General features: G+C 52.9%; 1 protein-coding gene across 2 annotated transcripts in view; it reads left to right on the top strand.

Annotated features, from left to right (window-relative positions):
• The first annotated feature begins 19669 nt into the window (after positions 1-19669).
• The window catches only part of COG2 (component of oligomeric golgi complex 2), a 39030-nt gene continuing 33681 nt past the window's right edge, over positions 19670-25018 (top strand). Inside the window, exon 1 of one of the 2 annotated variants that reach the window (XM_028531208.2) lies at positions 19670-19886. In XM_028531208.2, coding sequence (XP_028387009.1) covers positions 19815-19886 — 72 coding nt within the window. In that variant the 5' untranslated portion in view covers positions 19670-19814. The remainder of the gene's footprint in view (positions 19887-25018) is intronic. The other variant, XM_036016170.1, reaches the window with a different exon arrangement.

Here is a 25018-nt window from a genome sequence, read left to right as displayed (position 1 = left end):
AAGTTGCTCCCGCTCCATGCACGATCCCCTTCAATGCAGGTGGATGCTGAGCTGTCTCCCTTTACAAAGGCTCAGGTGCCGCTGGACCAGCCTGGGGCTGGGGAGCTCGAGACCAGGAGCCTAGACCCTCCCACAGACGGGTGTAGAGCCTGGCTCAGCATCCCCTTAGCGAAACTATGAAATGCATTGGATTATCTCTGAGGTCCCTTCAGCGTGTTAAACAGATCATCTATCTACAGGGAGCCTTTGTTCATTAGGCAGGCTGTCACTTAGAATCAGCCGTTTGCTCTTTTTTTTTTAATAGTTTATTTTTTATTACATTTTTTCCATTACCATTTATTCCCCTTGTACCCTCTTCCACCTCTACCCACCCCCTTCTCCCCACCCCGCAATCACCACACTATTGTCTGTGTCCAGGAGTCTTCTGCTTTTCAGCTCCATCCTCCCACCCCAAGTGCCCCTCCCCATCAGCTGTTTGATGCTTCTTTCTGAGGCTCCTTCCATACCCTGGGGGAGCTGCCTGTCCTCCATCTACCGGGACTTTGCACACACCCTAACCTCTCCCACAGCCTGGCCCACTGTGGCCAGGTCTCAGCTGGCCTGCGGCAGTAGCAGCTCAGATGGATTTCAGCCACTGGCTACTGTTCACGGGAGGAGGGTTTTCTATACAAGCTGAGGTTAGAGCCGGGCGCTGGGAATGGAGAAGTGAGGCTCACCTCTGATGCTGAGCCGGGCAGGTGGCCAGAGAGACAAGAACGCCAGGATTCCGCTAAGTCCAAACTGACATCCTCATGCTGGAAATAAGCCACAGCTTTCATGGTGTCTCCCACTCCCACTCGGATTGCAAGCCATGGTCAGTTTAATCTCCCCAAACTTTGTTCCTATCATTGAAGGCTCGAGGTCCAGGTCATTACACCCACCTTCCACTGGCACCGTGAGATCAGAATGCCCTAGCCTGGCTGGCCGGTTCCTCCTGGACTTTTCACTGGTTATAACCTCCCAAAATTCTAGCGTCCTAGAAATGCCTGCCTCCACACCCATCCTTGAGCTTCTTACTTTGTAAAAAGTGCTCCAATTAATTCTTTCCACGAAATACGGTGGGGCTTTGCTCTGGGGCTGGCTCCGACTTGCAGGAAGAAGACTGAATATGCCACGACAGAGGCAGACAGCTGTCTCGGTTTTGAAGGCACTCAGATGTGGCTCAGAACGCCCCGGTTTTGCTTTTGCAAACCATCCTCCTACGAGACGAGACGTTGTTATCCACCACTTGAGTCCCGCACAATTACTTCTTTCTAATCTCTCTACCTGCTTCTGAGGCAGGGAAGGTCTAAATTGCCTCAGGGTTATTTTTGTCTTTGTGTAAACGTGCAGCACAAGCGTGCATTTGAGAGTTGACTGCGTGCAGTATGAATTTTAATGAGACGGTGGGAGTGGGGCAGATAAGGCCCGCAGCCGGAGGCGGAGAGGGGCTGTAAGGCCGGCACCTAAGAGGAGACGCCACTTGTCCCCATCCTGGGCAGATACAGAAGGAGGTGGCTCCTGTGACTCCATACACAGTGGGAAGAGGGGCCAGAGGGGGCAGGACTGGTGGGTCCCAGCGTGCTGCAGGCGACAGGGTGGCCCACCTGGATGGGGCTTTGCTGGGATGGACCAGGTACCAACGAGATAGGGTGGCCCCTCTTTGATGAGTTCTTCAGAGAGGGGTGGGGCAAAGCTGAGAACTGGTCCCAATAACCTAAGCAGGACGGAGTATAAAGAAGGAAACAGTGGGAAAGAAAAGGCAAAAACAGCAGAGGGGTGGAAGAGAGGAAGGGAGGAAGGGAAGAAAGAAGGGGGAGGGAGGGAGGGAGGGAGGGAGGGAGGGACAGACACATGATATAATTAAAATGTCTTAATCTACGTTAGCAGCTAAAGACTGAAATTTGTGTGTAAATTTTAATACAAAAGTTTAATTCTTGGTAACTAATTTAACTACTAAACCCATTTTTTTGTGGAAAATATAGGAACCGGTGGGATACAGTTTGGGAATGTCGGTGTAGACTCGCAGAGAGCAGGTGTAATAGATCTAGATTTACAGCAATTCTCAAGAATGCTTTCCGGGTTATTACAGTCTGAGGACTAGAACACATTTGTAGTCAGAAGCCTGTTCCTTTTTCATTGCAGAATTTTTGGACCCTTTATACAATACCAATAAATCTCTACTTCCCAGACAAAACTGTGTAATTAACCCGATATACGAAAATCTAATATACATAAAAATGCAGCACTGTACCAGCAGGTACCGGCCACCTGTTGTAAGTTAAACACGCAAAGGCTGTTACAGACCTGGTTCCGACAGCCCCCCAGACTCACGGCTCTGTTCCCCAGGACACATCCGCTCTGAGGTTTCTTCGGACGTGACTTGCACGCACTTCACACAGGGGTGCCTTGTCTGTTTCAACTCCCCAAAACAAGAGCTTTGTCGGGTCACCAGGTGAGGAATAAAAGACCAGTACTTAATGCAACTTTTGTAAGTGATTTAATTTGTTGTCTTGTATTTTTTTTCAGGTTTCATTTAGACAAGTTAATTGATCTGATCTACAGAAGGCAATTAAAAAGGAGAGGAAAAAAATGCCTGAACTGGGATTGCAACTGATTAGAGGTGCGATCAAGAATATGGCTGGATTTGAGGATTTTCTTTCGGCGACTTGGATCATTTACCACCTGCAGCCCCAGGGAGGACCCAGGCTGGCTGGTTCCCCACTGGGCCTGGGAGGAAAGCATTTCTGTCTCTGGATGTGTGTTGAGAAAATGGCTCATCACCCTTACTCAGACCACATCCAACAATTAACTAGACACGGACCATAGACTTAAACAGAAAAGCTAAGACCATAAAACTTCTCAAAATAACACAGAACAGCATCTTCACAGGCGTGGGCTAAGCCAAGCTGGGTGGGGGCAGGTGGACTGCGCTGGGCTCCATGTTTAAATCTGGGGGGCGGAACGTAGGGAGTCCCGTTTGGGGCTTGGCTCCAAACCTCGCTGACCCAGCTGGCCCTACACGCCTGTCCCCTGCAACTGAGCTGGGCTTGCATCTGTGATCAGCCTAGGTTGGAACCCAGAAGAAGGATGCTTCTCGGGCCCCTCCCCTGATCTCTAGGAGCACGTGCGTCCAGTGTTCTGTCGTTTTCCCAGACTTGGTAATAACTCTTTCCCAGCAGGCACTGCAAGGGGGAGGATGAGAGGGTGTCCCTACAACACACTGAGATCTCTAGAAGGATGCCTAGACTCACAAGGGACCACTAGCATAGCTACTCCTCCCAAATACACATTCTCATTCTGACTTGTTGCCAGGGGGCTGACTCTGGCTCATCTTGGGTGTCTGTGTTTGAACCCACACAGGGAATGACTGGCTTGGTGGTGGGGGGGGGCCGTGGGCAAATGGTCATTGAACACGAGGGTCGTTTGATGCCCTTCTGTGCCCTCTGTCCCCCCGCCCCGGTCTCCACCTCCCCTCTAGCATGGGACAAGCAGAATTCGCTGAAATAAAGCCATCAAAGAACTCTCAATTAACGTAACCCCCAGGGTGTCAGAAGAAACGGCCTAAGTCCCTGAAACATGACGCAGAGATGCGTCTCCACCTTAGTGATGTAACGGCCCCTCCCTGGCCCACCGTGGGCAGCACTCACTGGGCCCAGCAGGGACCCAGCTGCAGAGCCTGTATCAAAGGGGGAGGGCAGGAGGGAGGAAGAACAATTATGTTTAACAGACGAACCAAAACAATTATGCAGCCACCCACGGAGCACGGAGCACAGAGCACGGAGAGCGGTGAGCGCGGCTTCAGAAGGGATAGGGAATCATCAGCTGAGAAACGGACCTGCAGCCACGCCCGAGAGCGGTTTCAGAAACCACCTCACGGGGCGCGCACACTCAGGCTCTTGGTTGGTGGGGTCGGAAGGGTGCCCTGCGTCAGGCCTCCTGTGAATCTGCAGCGATGCAGCCACCCTGCAACACCCAACAGCCGCCACTGGAAGACATTAAACCCCAACCTCCGGTGGTCTTATGACATTTGTCACGATTGTCATAATTTGTGACTGCCAGCATCTTTTGGACACTGTTCCTACATTTGAGGAATTTCCCCCACTCTACCCTCCCTCCCTGGAGTAGAAGCCAAAAATATACTTTCCCACCCTACCTTGCGGCTCACCCCAGGACATGACCTAGGTCAGATGCACTCACACGGGGCTTTGATGGGAGAAGCAGCAGCACCGAGTGGGATCTGTTTCTAAGAAGGATGGAGGCAGAGGCCTGGAGCGGTCTCCTCAGCGTGGCTGTGGCTGTCTTCCGGGCCCACGGCTGGGATGTCGCTGCAGCATCGCCCCTGGGATGTGACGTGATGAGCCCAGTTCTCCCGGTGGCGCGGCCGAGAGCCTGGCCCTGGCCCTCCTGGGGAGTCTTCCAGGCCCCTTATAGTCTTTAATAAAGTCTTTTCTGTTCCAGCTAGTTACATGTTGGCTGATACACCTCACTTTTTCAGAAGCTAAGAGGAAAGAAAGGACGCATACACTCTTTCAGAACTGTAAACGGCTGTACCAGCCTTTGAGAACGATTACAGTACTTGGCTTTTAGAAGAAAGAGGCATCAGCCCAAGCTGGCAACTAAAGAGACCCCTCACTGGCTTGCAAATGCTTGGCACCCTACAAAGTAATGCCTGGGTCACAGGATAAATGTCATAGATGTTCCTTTCTAGCCACGTGGCAGGAAGTCCTGCCCGGGGTGAAGAGGTGGGTTTCCAGGAACTTCCAAAGCCAGATGGGGGAGGGACTACTCTTGTCCCCTGTTCTCTGACATTGGACACTTGCCCTTCTCTCGGGCGGACAGCAGAGCACACCAACTTGGTGGTGGACAGCCCCTAGGGGCTCCCAAAGACTTCAGTTTCATTAAATACGACAGCTCACAGGGTGTGAGGCCTCCGTGCACCGGGTCTGAGCCCTTCCACTAACCGACTCACCAGTCACAGCTTCCTTCCACTGGCCGGGAGCGCGACATGGGGTGAGATCGTTAGACAGGGTCCCCAGACCAACCCCATCCTTCTGCCTGAATATTAGGCACCGAAAGGGGCCACGTGCAACTTGTCTACACAATTATTTCTTTGTCTTTTGCCAGGTCGTGCTAATTTCACTTTGTGGGTGGGTGCTGATGACTTGGGATAGGTGTGTCTTTGGTGCCCTAACGTTTCCTAGAATTAATTTTGGGATTCTGCACCAGGCAGGCTGTCTCAGGTCAAAGGAAGTCCCCCATCGTCTCAGATCAGAGCCCAGTCGGTGCAGGGCGACCTGGAGAGGTTGAGACGCCGTTCTCGCTGGTGGCTGCCCCTCAGCGGGCCCTCAGGGGGAGAGCTGGCTTCTGAGTTATCTGGGGGCACCCTCAGCGCTGACGTGTCTGACTCAAGTGCTCCGTCACGGCTGCGCCTTGCAGGTTGTCACTTCTTCCTCTGCCTGCCACTCGGAGTTACCCTCTCTCTCAGCTCTGGAATCCTCTCCTCCTCATGGCTTTGCTTCCTCGCAGCTGTTGCTGCCTCATGGCCTCAGCTGAAGGCCCATTCCTGTGTCTTCCCGCTTTGCCCACTCCTCCCCGCTGATACTAACTATAGCAATTGTGTGCAAATTCCTCGCAAAGGACTCAGAAGATCTTATTGAGTCATTCCCTGCTTATTAGACAAAGCTCCCCAGAGGTCCTTCAGAGGGCAGACATGGGCCTGGATGATGAGCTGCATGGGTGCTGGCCCTCACTCCCCCTGGCCCCTCACTCGCTGTGTCCCTACTGAACTACACCTGACAAATGAATGCTTGCTTCCCCAGCAGCTCGTGCCACCCCCCACCTCATATTAGCGCACAGGTAAGACATGAACCACCAGCTCACAAACCCCCAGAACTTATGCAGAGTGAGCTGTGCAGAGCCCACCCAGGCCCATTGCGTTTTCCAAAGGGGCTGCACCAGTGGGATCCCATCCCACTTGCCCCCCTGGGCATGAGACCTTGACACTCTGGGTCTGTGGTCCCTCCCCTTGAATCTGGGCAGATCTGGGACTGCCAAGGCTGCTTCCCAGAGAGTGATACGGCTTCCACCTATCTTCTTAGGGCCCTTCCCTCGGAACCAGAGTGAAATAGTAGAGCGGGGAGCTGGTTACAGTTGGGAAGGAAGGAAGCAGGTGGTGGAGATGCAGTGAGAGAGGTGTGAGCATAGGGCTGCGCACCGGGACCGACGGCATCGGTGACGTCGAGACAGGGGCAGGTAGGACAGAGGAGTACAGTTAGCCACAGATTATCACTCACCAGGGCCATGCAGGAGGTAATTCTAAAATCCACTCTGACTGGATTTCTCTGCCCTTCCATTTACTAGAATCCTACCATAGTTTATTATTTAAAATGCTGCTCAGGGTAAATTTTTTTAATGTAAAATCATGACTTCATACAAATATATGTTTTTTTTATGTAATTCATCAGTTACAAGGGAGGAAGGTATTACCACCATGTCAAGGGAGAAGCCAAAGAGCAGACACATATATTTGGTAATGCTCAAATGAATTTGCTTTTATGAGGCAAATAGATATGCAAATACTATGCAAAACAGATGCAAAGCTGCTTCCTTCCAAAGGAAAGGGAGGGGTCAATTATACTTTCAGTGGACAAAATTCATTTGCATGTCTATAGACAAGTCATTTGCACTGATAGTATCTACCATTTATAGAATTGTAAAATAGCTCAAAGACAAGAAAGGCACAGAATACCCCTTAGAATCAGCCCAGAAAGGCACACTAAACAACACTTTTTTCCCTTTGAAGACACTTTAATCTTTATGTTCATTTCAAAGCATTTCACAATTTTCCCTGTTATGCTGAAATCAAAGGGATCCCTACCATTCCTCTTAGTGGGGTTGTTAGAACACATACCTGGAGTTACGGTCCTGTGTCCTGTGCCACCAAACGTGAATCCGAGAATTATCTGATTAGGGAGATGAGGCAGGAATTTGGCAGCCCTGAGGGTTACTCTGTCTCCTAGCTGGAAGGGGAACTAATTCAGAATCAAACCAAACCACCTTGAACCCACTCTGGATGGAAGGAGGGTGCAAATAAAATACAAAAGGGTCACAATGGTCCTGCCAGCTCCTCGTGGGTTGGAATGGAGGCCTTGACCACGATGCCTCCCCCACTCCCAGGGCTGCCCTCCTCTTGGAAGGCCTGTCTGACCCTAAACTCAGCCTTCGGTATGAGCATGTGATCGGTTTAAAAGTGGAAACCGCCTCTCCTGATAGGGAGCGCGTTGCTGTCTGCAGGTTTGGCTGCTCCAGTCCAATAGCTCGGGACGGGGTCAGAAGCCCCACATACTGATGATGGCCGGAGAAAATGCCTGTGTGAGTCCCCTGAGCACAAGATTTCTCTCTGCAATTATTGAGTGTTCTGTAGGAAATCTGCCAAAAGGGAAAAAAAAGGAAAAACTATAAATAGGGAAAAGTGGGAAGAAAAAATGGGGACCTGTCACAATGTCACTGAAAAAAAAAAAGGAGCTGAGAATATTCCGGAGATTCGAAGTTAAAGGGGGATTAATATTTACTAAGAAACAAAGTATTGGGCATGTACTTGATAATGAAATGAAGGCAAGAAAACAACAGAGGCTTGAAGGTAGAAAAATGTTCCCACTTAAAGTCGCATTCTTAAGGCATGTACAGATCGGAGAAAGAAGAGAGAAAATTAGGATATAGTGATCACTTATTCTGTCTTGCACTGACTGAGAACCTTATAGTTGCTTTTTAACTTCATCTTCCAGCTCCTGTTTCCCAGATTCCAGGTCCCATCCGCTGTGAAATAGGAATGATTAGCAATGATGATACTCAAATGTTTAGCGGTAGACAAACATTCCCCAGCGCCGACAGGTAACCGACCGGAAGCTGGCGGGAGGACCAATGCTCCGTGGGCGTGGGATCCTGAGGCAGTGGCAGGGATGTAGGAAGGGTCCCGGCGGCAGGTGACCACACACAGCAGGCTCTGAACAGAGGCTGTTCACGAGCCTTCGTGGGGCCGACATAGTGCGGACCCACTGAAGAGCAGCTGGGGCTGGGGGTGGGGGTGGGGGTGGGGTGACCCGGGGCAGTGGCCTCTGGGCAGGCACAGGCCTTCTCTCCCTCTTGCCCTCGCCCTCCCCAGGGCACTGCTCCCCTTGCATCTGGGTCTTCCTGCTGCTCCCGGTTTGCTGCGCCGCACTGGGGCCTATGGCTTCCAGTGGCAGCCCGTTCCATGGGGCCTTGGCTGCCCCCTACTGGTGCTTGGGTGGAGAGCAGGCAGCAAGGGCCCTCCTCTTTTGCCACCCAACCCTTCCGATGTCCCCAAGATAAGCACACCAGGCTGTGCAAATTTATTTATTGATTTTTACTAAAGGCCTGGCACAGTTTCAGAAGGGAATTATAGTGAAGAAAAGAGTTCAAGTCCAAACGCACCTACACTTCTAAAGAAGGCAGGGTTTGCCACACATCATGCTTGGCCTGCCCTGTATCTTTGCCGCCCCCTCCCCTCGGTGCTTTGGCCGAGAGCAGGGGCATGCCCCACCCCTGCCGACCCCCAACTCCTACCCTGGGGCAGCAACCAGCTTCTTTTCTGTACCTGTGGCTCTCTCTCTGGCTTGCTTTTCTTACTCATTTGTTTTCTTTAGAGTCCACATATAAGTGAAATCATAAGGTTTTTGTCTTCCTTTGACTCTTTTCACTTGGCATAATGTCCTCTCCTTCCATCCATGTTGCTGCAAATGACAAGATTTCCACTTTGTAACTGCTGAGCAATATTCCATTGTAGGTATGCACAACTTCTTTATGTTCAGTTATCTAGTAATGGATACCTGAGGTGCTCCCATATCTTAGCAATTGTAAATAATGCTGCACTGAATGTGCGGGGGGAGGGGCGGCACATATATATCTTTTTGAGTTAGTGTTTTGTTTTCTTCGGTAAATACTCAGAAGTGGAGGGGTTGCATCACATGGCAGTTCTAGTTTAAAGTTTCTGAGGACCCTCCACACTGTCTTTACCAACGGCGTCACGGGTTCTTGTTTCTGCAGGTCCTTGCCAACACTTGTTATTTTTCTTCAATCTTTGATAATAAGTGTGAGGTGGCAGCTAACATTCGAAGAGGCGAGATGACACCACATTGTGGCTTTGTTGGTAGCACTCCCTGGGCTGAGCAAACCCGCACTCCAGACTACCACGCCGAGGGCAGAGGCTCTTCCGACTGATGTTTTAGTTCGTAAACATTTAGATATCATCTCCTGCCCCCCCAAATATCCTTGAAGTCCCCATGAGAAGAGAAAGGGGGTGTGACTGGCCACAGAGAGAGTTTTCCCCTGGTGCTGACCCTGGGAAGCTTGCGCACTCTAACTGGGATCCGTCTGCACAGCCCTGGCGAAAGAATGGAAGGCAGACGGACACAGAAGTGTTGTGTGGGGTGCATTTCCAATCTCTGCCCGTTCCCCCACCTCTTAGTGACAGAAGAAGGGGAGGGGGACTACAGTGATTCACTAAACAGGTAAAGTAAGCATATAGCATCCTCTCGCTGTCTCCTAGGTTCCAGGCTCTGCAACAGGATATAAGCTTTGCCCGGAGTAATGACGAGCTCAGAGTCGGATATAAGACTCCATGAAACAACTTAAAAATACTCACACATGGAAAAGGACTGGGTTGTAGAGAAGAGAAATGGGCCCAGTGCAACCTTTCCGAAAGAGCATATTGTACTAAATAATGTGGAGACAAACTCCCTTTCACATGTGAAGAAACTGAGGCACAGAGGAATACAAGAGCTCACTCAGAATCACGTGGGAAGCAGGTCAGAGTCTGGCCTGCCTGTGCCTGGGCTTGTCTTCTTCACCCCCACGCTGGCGTTTGTCTAACGTGACTCATGGGTAGAACAACTCTACACCCGTCCGCTTTCCTTGAATGGGCCTTATTCGCATCTCTGCCTGATGCGGTTTATAATATCGCCCACTTGGCTCTCGAAAGCCACCCGGCTGAGATGATAATTTGGTCCCTACGCATGGACCGCTGTGTCAGAACAGCTCAGGATGCTCGTTAGACGTGCAGAGGCCTGAGCCCCACCCCAGGTCTGATGCCTCCTGAGGGTTGGCCCTGCAAATCACTCACAGGTATTTTCACAGCATTTCATGGAATCCCCAGGTGAGTCCCAAGCGCTCCCATGTTGCTGAGTCATCTGTCTATGCTATTCTGCCTTCCCTAGAGGTCCAACCAGGGCCTGGGGAGGTCCCGGCGGCCCCACCAGATCAGAGGGTTGCTCCCAGACAAGGCGTCTCTCTGGGGTCTTGGAGAGTCTGAGCGGTTTCGTGCTGGCCCACCTGCCAGGACAAGCCTCATCCACCAGAGCCCTCCCCTTCACCTTCCCCCTCCTGCCACTCTCTGCAGGTCGTCATCTCCATTTGCTCCGACCTTGTCCTAACACACGCCACGCAAGCTCAGGCAACTTAGGAGTGAAAGAAGGAGCTGTGGTTCCCACCCGGGGTCGCCCACCTTCTAAAATATCAGCCTAGACAGCCTACCTCCTGGACGCACCCCTTCCCCCCCCCCCTCCAGCAGCCCCAGCAAGCAAAAGTCTCATATTGGCTTATCTGATTCGGCAACAGGGACCGCTCTCCTAACGAAGGGTATCTCTCATTGCTAGGGACCTCTTGGTGGCACGGCACCAAAGGGGGTCCCAAAGACGGTTTCCGTCCATGGGCCAGATCGAGCCAAGGGCAGCCTCATCTGTTCCTCCTCTGAGTGGCACCAAATGTCTCTTAATGACACCGCTTCACAGCTTCGACCATGTTTCTCACCTGGGCCACTCCTGCGCCCATGTCTTCTCCCTTCATGACGGTGGCCCAGCGACCCTTTTCCTTGGGGCGGGGAGAGGAGTGTGTGGATGGGGGTGCCATTCCTATTACGTCATTGTGTCGTGAATTTGTTCTCAATCTCCCATTGAAACGGGCCCAGGGTTCCCACTCTGTGAAGTCGTTTGGACCCTCACTTGGCCTTGGGGTGACTCTAACATCCCTCCCACTGTCACTGTGAAATGTCACGGGTGCGTCCTTGTGTTCCCATCGGCGATGGACCCAGAGCCCCTACATGGAGCCCCGCCATCCAGCACAACGCCTCTCCACCCCTGGGTGACCGTGGGGAGGCTGCCAGGCCTCTTGGGGTTTCGAGCCCTCGGTTCTAAAAACGTGAGGGTGCTATGAACTGGCATTGGAGGCCGGACAAGGCCAAGAAGAGCTTGTCTTCGCTTTTCCTCTTCCCAACTGAGATGTCTTCCCTCCCCTCTCCACGGGGCCACATCTCGCTTGTCCTTCGGGCCCACCCCAAGGAGCCCTCCCTGGCTCCCCAGGCCACACACATCTCTGCCTCTCCAGCTGCTGGCCACTTAGGGTCAGTGCCATAACCTAGCCGTCTTGGGCCAATCTTGCTTCTCACGCTGATCTCAGGATGAGTTTCTCCAGGCTTCCTGCGGTCCCCAGGGCGGCTCCCGTCTACAGACGGGCTCCACAGGTGGTGAGGGCCAGGTGTGAGGGCACAGGCAGGGCGCCTCTGGGCCTCCAGCCTGCTCCCCACAAAACTTTGAGAGCCTCGAGTCACAGATTCCGTAGGTGACCTCACCAGGTAGTGATGACCTCACGGTTTCCATGGCAGGTAACTACGGAAACACGGAACCTTCCCTACCATTTCTCTAACAGACACCAACCTGTTTGGTTGCCTGAAAGAGAGAGAGAGAGAGAGATACGATGATTGACGAGATCATTTGCATTCAGTGTGACTTGGCCCCTGTGCCCTGGGAGACCAGCACAGCAGGTAGGCCTAAGCTGGGCATCTGTCTACACAGGAGACACCGGTGTACACACAGCCTCGCCCTTTCAGGCTTGTCCATCCCCCTGAGGACTGCCCAGCTCTATGTGCTACACTGCCCTGGGTCCCCCAGAGACCCGTGGTGTCCTGCCTGCTGCCAAGGACAAGGGCGTGTCATTCCTGGGCAAGTGTCCACAGAGGTTCCCATCTTTGCCGACGTAGCTTTGCCCTTCGGGCCACGAGAGAGTCCATTCGGACCTTTACTGGTTGGCCTCTTACCAACAGTCAAGTGCATTTTTGTTAGCAAATGACAGATGGAGACATCTGAGGAAGAGTCACTGAGCGAGGCTCATGAACCCCATCTCCTTCAGACCTGGTCACCTACCCTGCGCTGTCCTGTGGACGTCCACAGGGGTCCCCTCGGACATGCCCCAGGCTGAGTGGCTGAGTGTCGGGGGGCAGGGCTCCACCCACGGGAAGAACAGAAGAGCCCAGGGCAGTGAGGACCTGGTTCTGAGGCCGAGGACCAAGGGCAGGGCACCCGGAGGGGCGCTGGGTGGTGGAAGCGCAGACTCGGGGTCCGGAGTCCGGCTCTGAGCCCCCGTCGCTCTGCCCCAGCACCTGGCCTTCCTCTGGTCTCGGCGGGGGCATCGGAGGACTGGGGTTCAGTGCAGTGGAAAAGCCGGCGTGAATAGGGCCTGAGGGGAGCAGGCGGGAGGGGGTTCTGAAACTGATGTGTATTACATTATTTCTCCCCCAAATTTGGAAGGCATTTCCTTAAGGCCTCAGAAGCGGCAGGCTGTAAGAAATCGTTTCTCTGTTGGGGGAGAGACGGGTGTCGGTTGAGGGGGGACAGGATCTCAACTGCAATTATTGTCGGGTTCGGTTTTCTCTGGGAACGGGGGAGGCACTCTGGTCTCCTGCTGCTGCCCGAGGCCCTGCAGAATTGCTTTTGCAGCCAACCCCGCCCCCCCTCAGGGTGCACAGAGAAGTGAGGGGCCAAGGCTGGGGTTGGGGCGCCACGCAGAGCAGGAGGCTCCAGCCAGAACCTGGGAGACACGTGAGAGAGGGGACGTCCTGGCAGCACGCTGCCCAGCAAAGTGACCAGTCAGTTCTGATTTTCCCTCCGGCAGGTGTGCCTCCTCGCGTCTACTCTTCCACTCCTGGCCGCTACCACGTGCCCTACCTAAATCCTGGAGCCACGCAGGTGGGCTGGCACGGAGAAACGTACTGCCTGGTCGGTGGCTACCGCTGCTTTGGGGACGCTCCCCTGGCCGCCCCAGCCCCAAAGAAGGTGGAAGCAAAGAAGCCAGGCCCCAGGCGAGCGCCGAAGAGACCTCATCCCAGGGACAATTGGACCCGAGACCTCGGCTGCTCCAGCCCAAAAATCCGGCGACTAGAGCCTGGTGACAAAAAGCTGAGCCCTCAGCAGCTCACCCCAGCAAAGACGGTGGCAGAGAAGCCGGTCCCCAGACGGGCTCACAAGAGACGTCATCGTGGGCAGGAGTCAGATGAAGACCTCGGCTGCTCCAGGCCCAAAATCCGGCGACTGGAGCCTGATGACAAGAAGCTGAGCCCTCAGAAGCTCACCCCAGCAAAGACCGCGGGAGAGAAGCCAGTTCCCAGCCGGGCTCGCAAGAGACGTCATCATGGGCAGGAGTCAGATGAAGACCTCGGCTGCTCCAAGCCCAAGATCCGGCGACTGGAGCAGGGGGACAAAGGTCTGAGCCCACAGAAGCCCTCTGGCTGAGGCACTCGGCAGAGGGGACAAAGGTTTAACGGCCCGAGGCAACCAATGGCTCTTCCTTCAGGGACCACCTGTGCCATCCACTGGCGATTACAGCCCGAGCCATTCTGCCTGAGCCTCCTTCCTCAGCCAGGGGCCTCCTTCCATCCCAGGCAGCCAGGGGCAAGGAGCCGCAGACACCGAGTTCCAAAGGGAGGCTGCTCTGGACACCCCGGGGCTGGAGCTGGCGGGCAGAGACCCAGCTGGAGAATCCTCTGCTCCGCCCTCGAGAGCCCCTCCTTGGGCAGAAGAACGAGCAGTCCGCACTCTGGGAGCCGAGCGGGATCCAGGAGCAGAGAGAGGGTGCGGCGGGCCCACCCAGCCTACCAGGTGGGCTCCTGCCCTGAGTCACGGGCCAGCGGCCACCAGCACGGGCTAGAGGGCTTCTTGAAATGGAAAGAGGCCATCTGTGGTGACCCAGGGAGCCTCCAGTCCGGGGTCTCGGGAGCAGAACAGGGAGGCTTAGGAAGCGTCTAGGTCACACGAGGTGGTCAGGGGAGGCTTCTCGGAGGAGGTATCTTTCTGTGGAGATGGGAGGGATGGGTCATGTGAGGAGCTGGAGGTGGAGCAGCCCTGGAGGGCCATGGGGCAAATGCGAAGTCCCTGAGGCAGGAATGCCTCAGCCTGGTCCAGGACCCACGGGAAGGCCGGGGTGGAGGGGAGGGGGGAGAAGAGAGCGAAGACCACATGGGCCTGTCACCCACGGTGAGGAGTCTCGTCTTCAGTGGATGGGAGTCCTGGGTGGGCTTGGAACAGGGCAGAGACATGACGTGAGGGGACAATCGGAAAACCACTCTGACCACTGGGCGGAGGCAGGGAGGTGCTGGCTGTTAGCAGTGGATGTCTCCGCAGGTGAGGGGCAGTGGGTCCTGGGGTGGGGGAGGGGCGATATCGGCAGACAAGAAAGAGCCATGGCTTTGGGCCTGTGTCCCAGCCCCACCTGCCTCAGCTGCCCAGAGCGGGGAGGGAGGCACTATCAGCGGCCTGTGGCCCTCAGACCAGGCTGACATCACCGCCCAGTGGTCAGCACACTTGTCCTTAGGGGCCACGGCAGCATGACCATCGATCCTCCCCCGACACACGCCCAGGGAAGGTCCTGATCACCTAGGCAGTCTCCCTAGCCTGGGTTAGAGGGGGAGGCACACGCACTGGGGCTCCCCGAGAGTTCCACGCTGAGTGTCCGCTAACCCACGAAAGACAGCGATGCCTCCTCCCGCAGTGACCCCCCCCCGCCCCCACTGCCCACCCCCGGACAGTGAAACCTTCCTGTCTGTCTCCCGTCCCCCTGGCTGGGACTGAGGCTGACTTGTGGCCACGGCAGAGTCAGATGGGCTGGCGATTCCCAGACGCGAGGCGAACAGACTCAGGCTCGCCCGGGACCTCAGGAAAAGTGGAGCCCCCCCAGCACCCACCCCAGTCCTCCTGGTGCATCTTAGGGTGGGGTCCGGACGTGTGCACTTCCCAAGGTCCCCCCAGCTCCCCGTTCATAGGGAACACGAGGGGCAGAGGGACGAGGGGGTGACAGCACGGGGTGCAGTCCCCAAATTCCAGACAAAACTAGTGGACCAAGGGGGTGATATTTTCACAGGTAAGTTACAGGGAAGGGCTGTTTGTCGGGACGTCAGACCAGGTCGATGCTGTGCTCACCTCCCCCAGCAGCGCCGCATCAGGACCACGGCCCGGCTGCAGAGCACGCCCCGTGGGGACAGCCCGAAGAGCAGCTACACAGAAGTCCCAGAGACTGAAGGACACTCGGAAGAAGCCACAGTGGCCCAGGTAGGAGGGCTGGCCGTGCGGAGGGGCAGGCCCCACACTGGCAGTGCGGGGTGGGAAAGAGTGGGGGCGGGGGCAGGGGTGGGTGTCCGGGCTGCAGAGGTCCCGTTGGGAGGAGCAGTGATCAGCAAGGGGTCCCAGCCCCACCGGGAGCTCCTCAGCCCAGGGTCCCAGGGCGGGAAGGACAACCCCCGTGACTCTGGCAGTGAACCCAGGCAGGGACTGCGGCCGGGGCAAAGGGACGGCTGCTCTCAGGAGTCCCAGGTTCCCCTTAGGGGCCAGGGCAGGGAGTTCCTCACTGGCAGACCCACTTGCTCGGAGCTCCAGCGCTGGGGCAGGAGCGTGGACAGTGCCAGGGTCATCTGGAGAGGAATTGCACTGTCTGGCTTCAGAGCGAAGGCTGGGGGAGCAGCTGTGGCTCCAGACCGACGTGGGGACAGAAGCTACTGCTTTGTCGTTGACCCTCCCCCACCCAGCTTGCATCTGTCAGAGATTTCTTTCAATGTAAATTGTTCAAATGCTGCAATCAAAAGTCTAATTTCAAGGAAGGGAGGGAGGGAGGGAGGAAGAGAAGAAAGAGAAGAGAAAAGAGAGGAAAGAAAGAAAGAAAGAGGAGAGAGAAAAAGAAAGAAAGAAAGAAAGAAAGAAAGAGGAGAGAGAGAGAAAGAAAAGAAAGAAAGAAAGAAAGAAAGAAAGAAAGAAAGAAAGAAAGAAAGAAAGGGAGAGAAAGAGACAAAGAAAGAGCACGTTTACTATGGAATATTACTCAGCCGCAAATCTGGCCACTTGCGACAACATGGACGGACCTAGAGGGTATCAGCTAAGTGACATAAGTCAGGCAGAGAGAGACAGGTACCACATAACTCACTGATGTGTGGGATCTAAAACGCACATGAGCAAACAAACAGAAACAAACTCTTAGATATAGAAAACTAATTGATGTTGGCCAGATGGGAGGGGGGTTGGGGAGATGGGTTAAAAAGGTGAAGGGATTAAGAATTAAGAAAGTATCTATATATGAACAATGATTAAAATAAAAAAAATTAAAATTAAAATTTAAAAAAAAGAATTAAGAAAGTACCAGTGTCCTGGCTGGCGTAGCTCAGTGGATTGAGCTCAGGCTGCGAACAAAAGTGTCACAGGTTCGATTCCCAGTCAGGGTACATGCCTGGGTTGCAGGCCATGACCCCCGGCAACTGCACATTGATGTTTCTCTCTCTCTCTCTCTCTCTATCTCTCTATCTCTCTATCTCTATCTCAATCTCCCTCCCTTCCCTCTTTAAAAATAAATAAATAAAATCTTAACAAAAAAGAAAGTACCAGTTATCAAATTATCAAAGAGATGTTAAGTGCATCACATGGAATAGTTGATAATATTCGAATAACTATGCATGGTTCCTAAGATATATAAATGTCTCATCACTATGTTGTGCACCTGAAACTAATATAACTTTATATGTCCACTGTAACTGAAAAGTAAGACATTATTTTAAAGGATTGCAAGGAAGACAAAAAGAAGAGCAACCCATGAATTAAGAGTTATAACCACCAAATGCAACGCAGTGGGGTCAGGGGATGGAGGTCCTGTCTATACTATAATTCAAATCCATGATTTAAAAGTCTGGCAGTCAGGGGGAATTTGGAAGTGATAGGTAATTTATGATACAAAGGAAGTGTTATTGACTTCTTGAGGTGCCATAATAATACAGTGGTGAAGATTTTTATCTGTACTTATTTTTATTTTATTTGGGTATAATGGACATACAAGTTTCAGACATACACCATAGTGTTTCAATATGTGTGTATTTGGTAAAACAATCACCACAGTAAGTCTAGTTAACATCTATCACCATACATAGTTGCCATTTTTTCTTTATGATCAGAATTTTTAAGATTTACTCTCTTTAGCAATTTTCAACTCTATAATACATATTATTAACTCCAGTCACCTTGCTGTATATTATGTCCCGGGACTTACTTATTACTGGAAGTTCATACCTTTTAACCCCCTCACCCCTTTGGCCCACCCCTACCCCTCTGGTGACCACCGACCAGTTCTCTGTGTCTATGAGCTCATTCTTGGTTTTGCATTTTTAAAGTCCAGATAGAAATGATATCATGTGCTATTTGCCTTTCTCTGGCTGACTTCTACCACTTAGCATAAAGATCTCAAGATTCATCCATGTTGTTGTTACAAATGGCAAGATTTCCTTCTCTTGATTTCCAAATAGCATCCCATTTTGTGTGTGTGCGTGTGTGTACACATAATATATCTCTCACAATTTCTTTATCCATTCATCTGTTGATCGACCCCTGGCTTCCATCCATATCTTGGCTATTGGAAATCATGCTGTGATGAACATGCACAGGTATGTATATCTTTTTAAATTTGTTTTGTCTTCTTTGGGTAAATACCCACAAGTGGAGTTGCTGGGTCCTAGAAAGAGCATGGGCTTTGAACATGTGCTCCCTGGGTTGCACGCCCGTCACTCATAGACAGTGCGGCTTTGGGCTGAGAGCGGCACCTCTGAGAACTGAGATGGATGGGTTATTAGATGATGATGATGACAGGTGAGAGGATGGCACCGCAGGTGTGTAACCAACTTTCTTCCTCTTCCTCCTCTTCTTCAAAGTGGAAATGAGGCATTCTGGGAGCAGGAAAAGATGGGATGTTTGGGATTTGCTTTACGATGTATTCCAGCCAGAAAAGAAGGTGGCAGTGCCGCGGCAGGAGGAGGACCCAGGACGCAGGCGCAGCAGAACGTTGGCGACGGCAGAAGCAGGGTGACAAGTCCGTGGCAAGGGTAACCCTTGTGCTCTCCAGACGTTTACGTAAGTCAGCAATTTTTATGATGACAATGAATAAACAAAAACCAAACAGTGAGGCTTCTTGAAAAGATTTTATTTAGTTTATTTTTAGACAGAGAGGAAGAGAGAAAAGCATCAATGTGTGGTTGCCTCTCACATGCCCCCTCCTGGGGACCTGGCCTGCAACCCAGGCATGCGCCCTGACTGGGAATCGAACCAGCAACACTTTTGGTTCACCAACCAGCGCTCAATCCACTGAGCTCCACCAGCCAGGACCAAACAATGAGGCTCTCAATTCCCATACCGAACCAGACGGCGCCGGGACATAGGATGCACTTTTCTTAATTGCTCCTCTGGCAGTTTATCTTGATTCTCTGGGTCGATTCCAGCTCTCATCCATCGTCTTCTCCAGACTCTGGCAGGGACCAGTTTCCTCGACAAGGCTTGCCAGGCCCAGTGCTAGGGAGGCTATTGTTTCGGATTCTACACCCACATTTTTAAAGTGACCAGTCTCCTCTTTGGAGTAACTTGAATACAGGAGTCTCATTTGAAGGTATTGTCTTCCTCTGCCCCACTCCTTCAGGGGGCTGTTAGGGTTAATGTGTTCACCGAGGGAAAACCAGCAATGGGAGGAACAGCCTGACCCCATCCGGAAAAGCAAGGCTGCGTGAAGGAAAGACGTGCAGGGTGAAGAGTGTAAAGTGAGGCTGGCGGTTTGACAGCCAGAGTCTCAAGGAGATAAAAAGAGAAATAAACGATCATCAGGCATTATGGTATTCACAGCTAGAGGAAGGAATGATGGGAGCCAGAGCAAGGAAGAGAAAAAGGAAATCCTGGAATAAAATTGGAATGGAGGGTGGAGGGGGGAGGAAGAAAGTGTGAGAAATTGCGGGGTTGAGGGGGTGAGTGCACGGGGCACAAACAGCAACATTTGTCCATTTCTGGTTTCGATTAAGAACAACTATGTATGCACACCTATTTATCTGCTGTGTTTTGATGACACAGGCGGCGAGGAACTCCTTTAAAAGCCTGGAAAGTCCGAAGTTGTGCTCAGAAGCTGCCCACCCTAGAAATGAGCCCAAAGTTGAGCAGGGGGCCGCCCAGCGGACCACCTTTTCCTCCCTACAGCTCCGTGGAACTGGGCCCATGGGAGGGGGTGCTACGCTCGCCTGTGGGTGGCGAGGCTGAGGGCGGAAGCCCGAGTCTCCCACAGAGGCCTCAGCACCCAGGAGGGTGCCGCGTGGCAGCGCACAGGGACGGACCAGGGGAATGAGTTGGTGATGGGCCCGAGCCAGAACCACGGGCCTGAGAACCCAAGGGCATTCAGCCCTGGGTGCAGTGCGGCCCTCCGCCGCACGGGGGCAGCGCCACCTGCCGGCGCGACAGCGGTGGGCCTCGCGCCCCTCTTGGCGGCGTGGGCGGAGGCCGTCCGCGGCGCCCTCGCTCATTGGCCGCGGCTCGGGCGCTGCCATGTTGGCGGAAGCAGTGCCTCCTGTGCCGTGGAAATTGGTCGTGGCTGCGGCTGCGGCGTCGGTGGGCGCCGTCCCCTGCTTCTTCAGCTCGCTGGTGTCTCGGCGCTGACAGGCGGCGGCCGGCGGGATGGAGAAAAGCAGGATGAACCTGCCCAAGGGGCCGGACACGCTGTGCTTCGACAAGGACGAGTTCATGAAGGTGCGCTCCCCGGAGCCGGGCCGTGGGTGGCCTGCGCTCCCTCGCCCTCTGGGGCCTCTCGTGGCGCTTCTCCTGCCCCGGTGCCCTCGGCGGGGACCTCGCTGCATTTCGCAGGGAGTCCCTTGGTCTCAGGTTTGGCAGGTGCAGCTTGGAGAGCACTGCAGGGAAACCGTGCTTACTGAGTTAAAAGGCCTGACAGTTCTGAGCAAGGAGTTTCGAGTTCAGTGTAAAAGCCCCCGGTCGTTCCCCGACCCTGTTACCGTGCCGTGCAGTCAGATTGTCGGTCCCCTCGCCAGGCACAAGCTTGGTGACTAGTGTCTGGCACTTGGGCCTCAGGAACTATGACTGAACAAAAAGGCACTTAGTCTAAAGTTTTTGCCTAACGTTAACTTAAAGCTTCTGGAGTGAGATAGAAGATTTGAATATTCTTAGCTGCATTTGGTGCATTACGACAAAGCAAAGCATTCTCGTTTTCTCAAGTTGCCCCACTTGACCAGGTGAATTGGGGGTTGGTGTGCAGGTATTTATAGGACATGAACTCACAGACTAGAAATATAAACTGAAAATATGTTACTGATGATGAAGATTAGTCAGGTCCAGCCCTGGAAATGTCCAGGATTTGAATCAGAGCAAGGAGGAACTTTGTCTGGCTACCTGGTGTATGTATCCCTCTGGGTCTATGCTTAAGCAAAAGTATATATGTATGTTTAATTTCTAAGGATTGAGATTTTTTGACACCACTTTGTAGCTGAGTTCAGTATGAAACAGTTAAAACTCTTAGCTAAAGATTTTGAACACATGAGTTTAAATCTCTTGCTTTGTGTTTTTTTTGATGAATTCCAGGCATAATGTTTTCTCTTTTTCTAGGTTAATAACCTGTTTCTTTTTGATACTTGCTTTCTGAGATCACATCTCCAAAACTCCGGTTTTAGAAAGTGTTTACATCTGGGTCTCTCCAGTGTAGCCATACCATTTTTAGCGTGCGGGGCTCTCCGGGCCCAGGAGTCATGTCCTCTCGGCCTTGTGCAGGGGTGCTCCTGCCCGGCCATTGTAATTAAAAGTGGAACTGAAGTGGGATGTCCAGAAGTGCAGGGGCGACTCTCTGATCCAGAAATCCCTCATCCCACCCCCTGGCCGGGAGCTGCCATGAAGCCAGGGAGATGCTCGGGACACCTGGTGGGGAGAGGTGCCCTGGAAGAAGGAAAGGAGCCCGCGGAGATCGGGCCCTTGTTCTGACTTCAGGCATCTTGGAGCACAGAAAACGCTTCACTTGTCCATCCCTGGGCGTCCTTGGGCTTCCTTCGGGCCCAGCACCAGCCCCCGTTCTGACTCGCTGTCCTTCTCACTCTAAGCTGACTCGATGCCTTTGCTAAAAGCGGATTCAGAGAGTCGAAATCTCTCTGAATACGTAGGGAGAGGACAGACTGGGGAAGGGGCTGGGATGTCAGTCCTTTCATACTTCGTGGCTGGTGAACCTCTGGGCCATACGATCAATCTGTAGTGCCAATAAATGTGCCCCCTTCCCGTGTGGGTGAAAAATAAAAGAACAGCTCTTCTGTGTGAAACATTGTTGACTTTCTGGGTGGTGCCTGGAGGTAAAGATTAATTGCGATTTCTATTTCCTTAGAAGAGCTGTTTTGTAAGTTACAGTTCCGTGTCAGAAAGGCTGGGTGGAGAGCTTGCTGTTGGGGTTATACTTCTACACTTGTGTCTCATTCAACACATTTTGTGATTGTGTAGGTTTTGTGTCTGTGGGGGGGTTAGGAAATACCAGGTTTGCGTTAGGAATGTTGAGATTACTTGAAACCCAGTCATTTGATTGGAAACTGTCGTCATTAATCTGCCAAGCCTGACGGCGACCCTGCCGGGTCATGATTGCAGTTCCCCATTTCACAAACAGGCACTCATCAGTCACCCACTGTGTGCCAGCCAGCAGTCTAGACACGGCGGTAAGGGATAGGTACAGTGTGGTTTTGGCTCTTGAGCATGGTACTAGGAGAACCGCATGTGCCAAGAAACTGCAGAGTGGCTGGAGTGTACAGCGTGGCCAGGAATGAGACTGGTGAGGTAGTTGGGCGGGGTTGCTGGTGCTTGAGCCTTGATACAGCCGTGAGGGGCTTGTGCTTGGCTCACTGTGGCGTTACAGTCCAGTTTAAAGCAGGAAATGGGCCATATCTGTTGCATTGGAGCTGCTGGTGGCAGGAGGCTACTTAAAAAGTTGTCTCCATGGTCCTGTGAGATCTGACAAGAACCACAGGGGAGGGATCAGGTTCGTGAGCGATGCAGGTGATCTGGAGGCAGGAGCGGCAAATGGAAGAATCTCTTGGGGCCGAAGTGGTAGTGACATCACACTGTCAGCTTCGTCAGCTTTAAGAAAGCACAGAACTCCACAGAGGGTCGACAGCGAACTAATAGATGAAACTAGACATAAGACATTGGCAGTAGGAGAGAGAAAGCGGCATGCTGAGCTCAACGAGACCCATTTACCCAGACGAGCCATTGAAATCATCCTTCCCCTTCTGTCTCAGCGTGTGACTGCATCTCCCGTTTTACGGAAGAACGCAGAGGCCGGGAACTGCTTCACCTGGTGGACACCGGCAATGTTCTTGAGTTTATGCCCATCCTGTTTCTCCTGCTTGGCTGGTGGGCAGGGCCTGTCCCCCTCCTCTGGCCACCTCTCCCACCCGGGCTCGGAGCCCGTCGCTGCCCTTCTTCCCCGTGCCCACTCCCACCGGCTCTCCGACACACTCGTTTCGGTCTCTTCCGCTCAGTCCTCCTGCCTCTCGTTACTGCCCTGTTGCTCTCTCTTCAGTGTCAGCGCCACATGCTCAGAGCTCTCCGTGCCCTCTCGCCTGTCACTTTTAAACATGTTCCATTCTGTCTTCTGGCCCCATCTTTCCACTAAACAGTTCTCACCAGAGCCAGCAGGCCCTTCTCTCTCTCCCCGCTTGACCTCACAGTGGACCAGATGCTCGCTTCAGAGCTCTCTGATGTTCTCCCTGCCTCTCTGGTCTCTGCCTCGTGTGCACAGCCATTCTGCTCCTTGAAGCCATCAGTTGGCCGGTTATGGGCTCAGTCACATGTCTTCTCCCTTCCCTGGTGATTCTCGCAGCTTCAGCGACCGCCTACAGGCAGGTGTCACAGATTCATATCCCTGGCCCACAGGTCTCCTGAGCGCCAGTCCCACGTACTGACCTTCTCCTTAACGTCTCTTCTCGGATGTCTGTCTCCGTGTCACTCCTGTTCAGACTCACATTCAGAACTGAACCCATGAGCACGCCCCACCCAGCCCCCAGACTCGCCCTCTGGGGCTCCCCAATTCAGTGGCTGCTCCCCCACCCGTCCAGCTGTGAGTCAGAAAACCAGGAGTCAGGTCCTCTCTTCGTCCCTTTTCCCAAATCCAGGCTGGTACCAAGCCCTGTGGGTTTCACTTCCTAAACCTCGAGGGTCCTCCTGCTTCTCTCCGTCTCCCCTTTTCCTGTCGGTCTTCTGTCGCAGCTTCTCAAGTAGTCTCCTGGCGTCTGCGTGCCGTTTTCTGGTCCATGGTCTACATTGCTGCAGTACACTCATTTCAGAATGCAGGTCCGGGGCAGTAACGGGCTCCTCAGTTCGCCTGGTCATGGAAGACTTTCCGAAACCCTTGACAGTGTGTCCCAGCAGTGCATTCTGTCGGCGGGTGGTTCTTATCAGCGGACAGTCTGCGTCTGTGCTGAGCCCACACCTGCCTCCGCTGAACCTCTGTTCGTGGGTTCCCGTCCTGAACCTCCCTCGCTTAGCGGCTTGGCTGGCAGCCGGGGGAGGCACGTGATGCCTGGGAGGGAAAGAGGAATCGGAAACCCCCCTTGTGGTGACGAGAAGCATCTACAATATGCTAAAGAGCTGGTAGAAGCCCAGCGAGTCATTGAGGCTCCTGCCCCTTCAAATTGGCTGAACCCTGAATGTTGAAACAGGAAGTGTGTCCCGTGGCGTCCCTGTGCATCGGAGCGTGTTTTGTAAAGGACATAGGAAAACAGGGAAGGAGCAGCTGCTCAGACCTGCATTGTGCTGGTGGAACAGCAGTGGCCTGGAGCTGCAGGTCCCAGATTCAGCTCTGCTGCTCCCCAGGGTGCGACTGTTGGTCCCTGTGGGCTCCAGTTTCCCTGTTGGTATAACAGGGTGGCACAGATCAAAATAATTATAGTCGCTTGCAGCTCTCACCATTGTATGTTTCTGCGAGGAAAGACTCTGGGCAGTGTTTCTGGCTTGCAGATTAGGAAATTGAGACCCAGAGGTGTGGTGACTTCCCCCCACGTCACACAGCTGGTTGCAACAGATTCTGGCTCCTGTGCCCTGGCCCCCAGGCTCAGTCCTGGGAAAATCGGATAACACTGTGCTTTCCAGAGGCCGCAGCGGGAGGTTTGGGAGAGGGGATCGTTAGAATAGCATCAAAAATATCCCACAGGGTGGCCCATTGTACAATTGGGTTTGATTTTTTATTGTTAAGAATCCTTTGTACACTTTGGATCCAAGTTCTTTGTCATGTGTGTGTTTCACAGATGTTTTCTCTGCTCTGTGACTTGTCTTTTCATTCTCTTAACAGGGTGTTTGCAGAGAGGTTTTCAATTTTAGCGAAATCCAAGTCATCAGCTTTTTTCTTTCATAGATCATACTCTTGGTGTTGCACCTAAATGGTCACTGCCAAGGCCAAGGGCATCTAGATTTCTCCTGTTATCTTCTAGAAGTTTTCCGTTTTACATTTAAGTCTATTTTGAGTTAATTGTTTAGACCCTTCTGTGTCTTTGTTCATCTTTTGCATGTGGAGGCCCCTCGCCCAGCACCGTGTGTTGAGGACTGTCTGATGTCGTCGTGTGTCTGTGCGGCTGTCTTCTGTCCCTGGTGTGTCTCCCTTTGCCAGCACCGCTCTGTCCTTACTCAGCGTAGCCGTGTGTGGCTCCTGCAGCTTCCCTTTGCGTAGTGTGACTCTAGAATCTTTAACTGAACATTTTATTTGTTGATATTTGTTTCTTACTGAGATGTGATTCACCTAACGTAAAATTCCCTGTTATACTTCATTGGGTTTCAGTATATCTGCTGCGCCATGTATCCATCTCCACTGGAGAATTCCGGAACCTTTCGTCTGCCCAGAAAGAAAC

This window comes from Phyllostomus discolor, chromosome 15 (genome assembly GCF_004126475.2).
Source record: "Phyllostomus discolor isolate MPI-MPIP mPhyDis1 chromosome 15, mPhyDis1.pri.v3, whole genome shotgun sequence".
Classification (NCBI taxonomy): Eukaryota; Metazoa; Chordata; class Mammalia; order Chiroptera; family Phyllostomidae; genus Phyllostomus; species Phyllostomus discolor.
The sequence above is the reverse complement of the archived record's forward strand: the minus strand, read 5'-3'. Positions and strand labels throughout refer to the sequence as shown.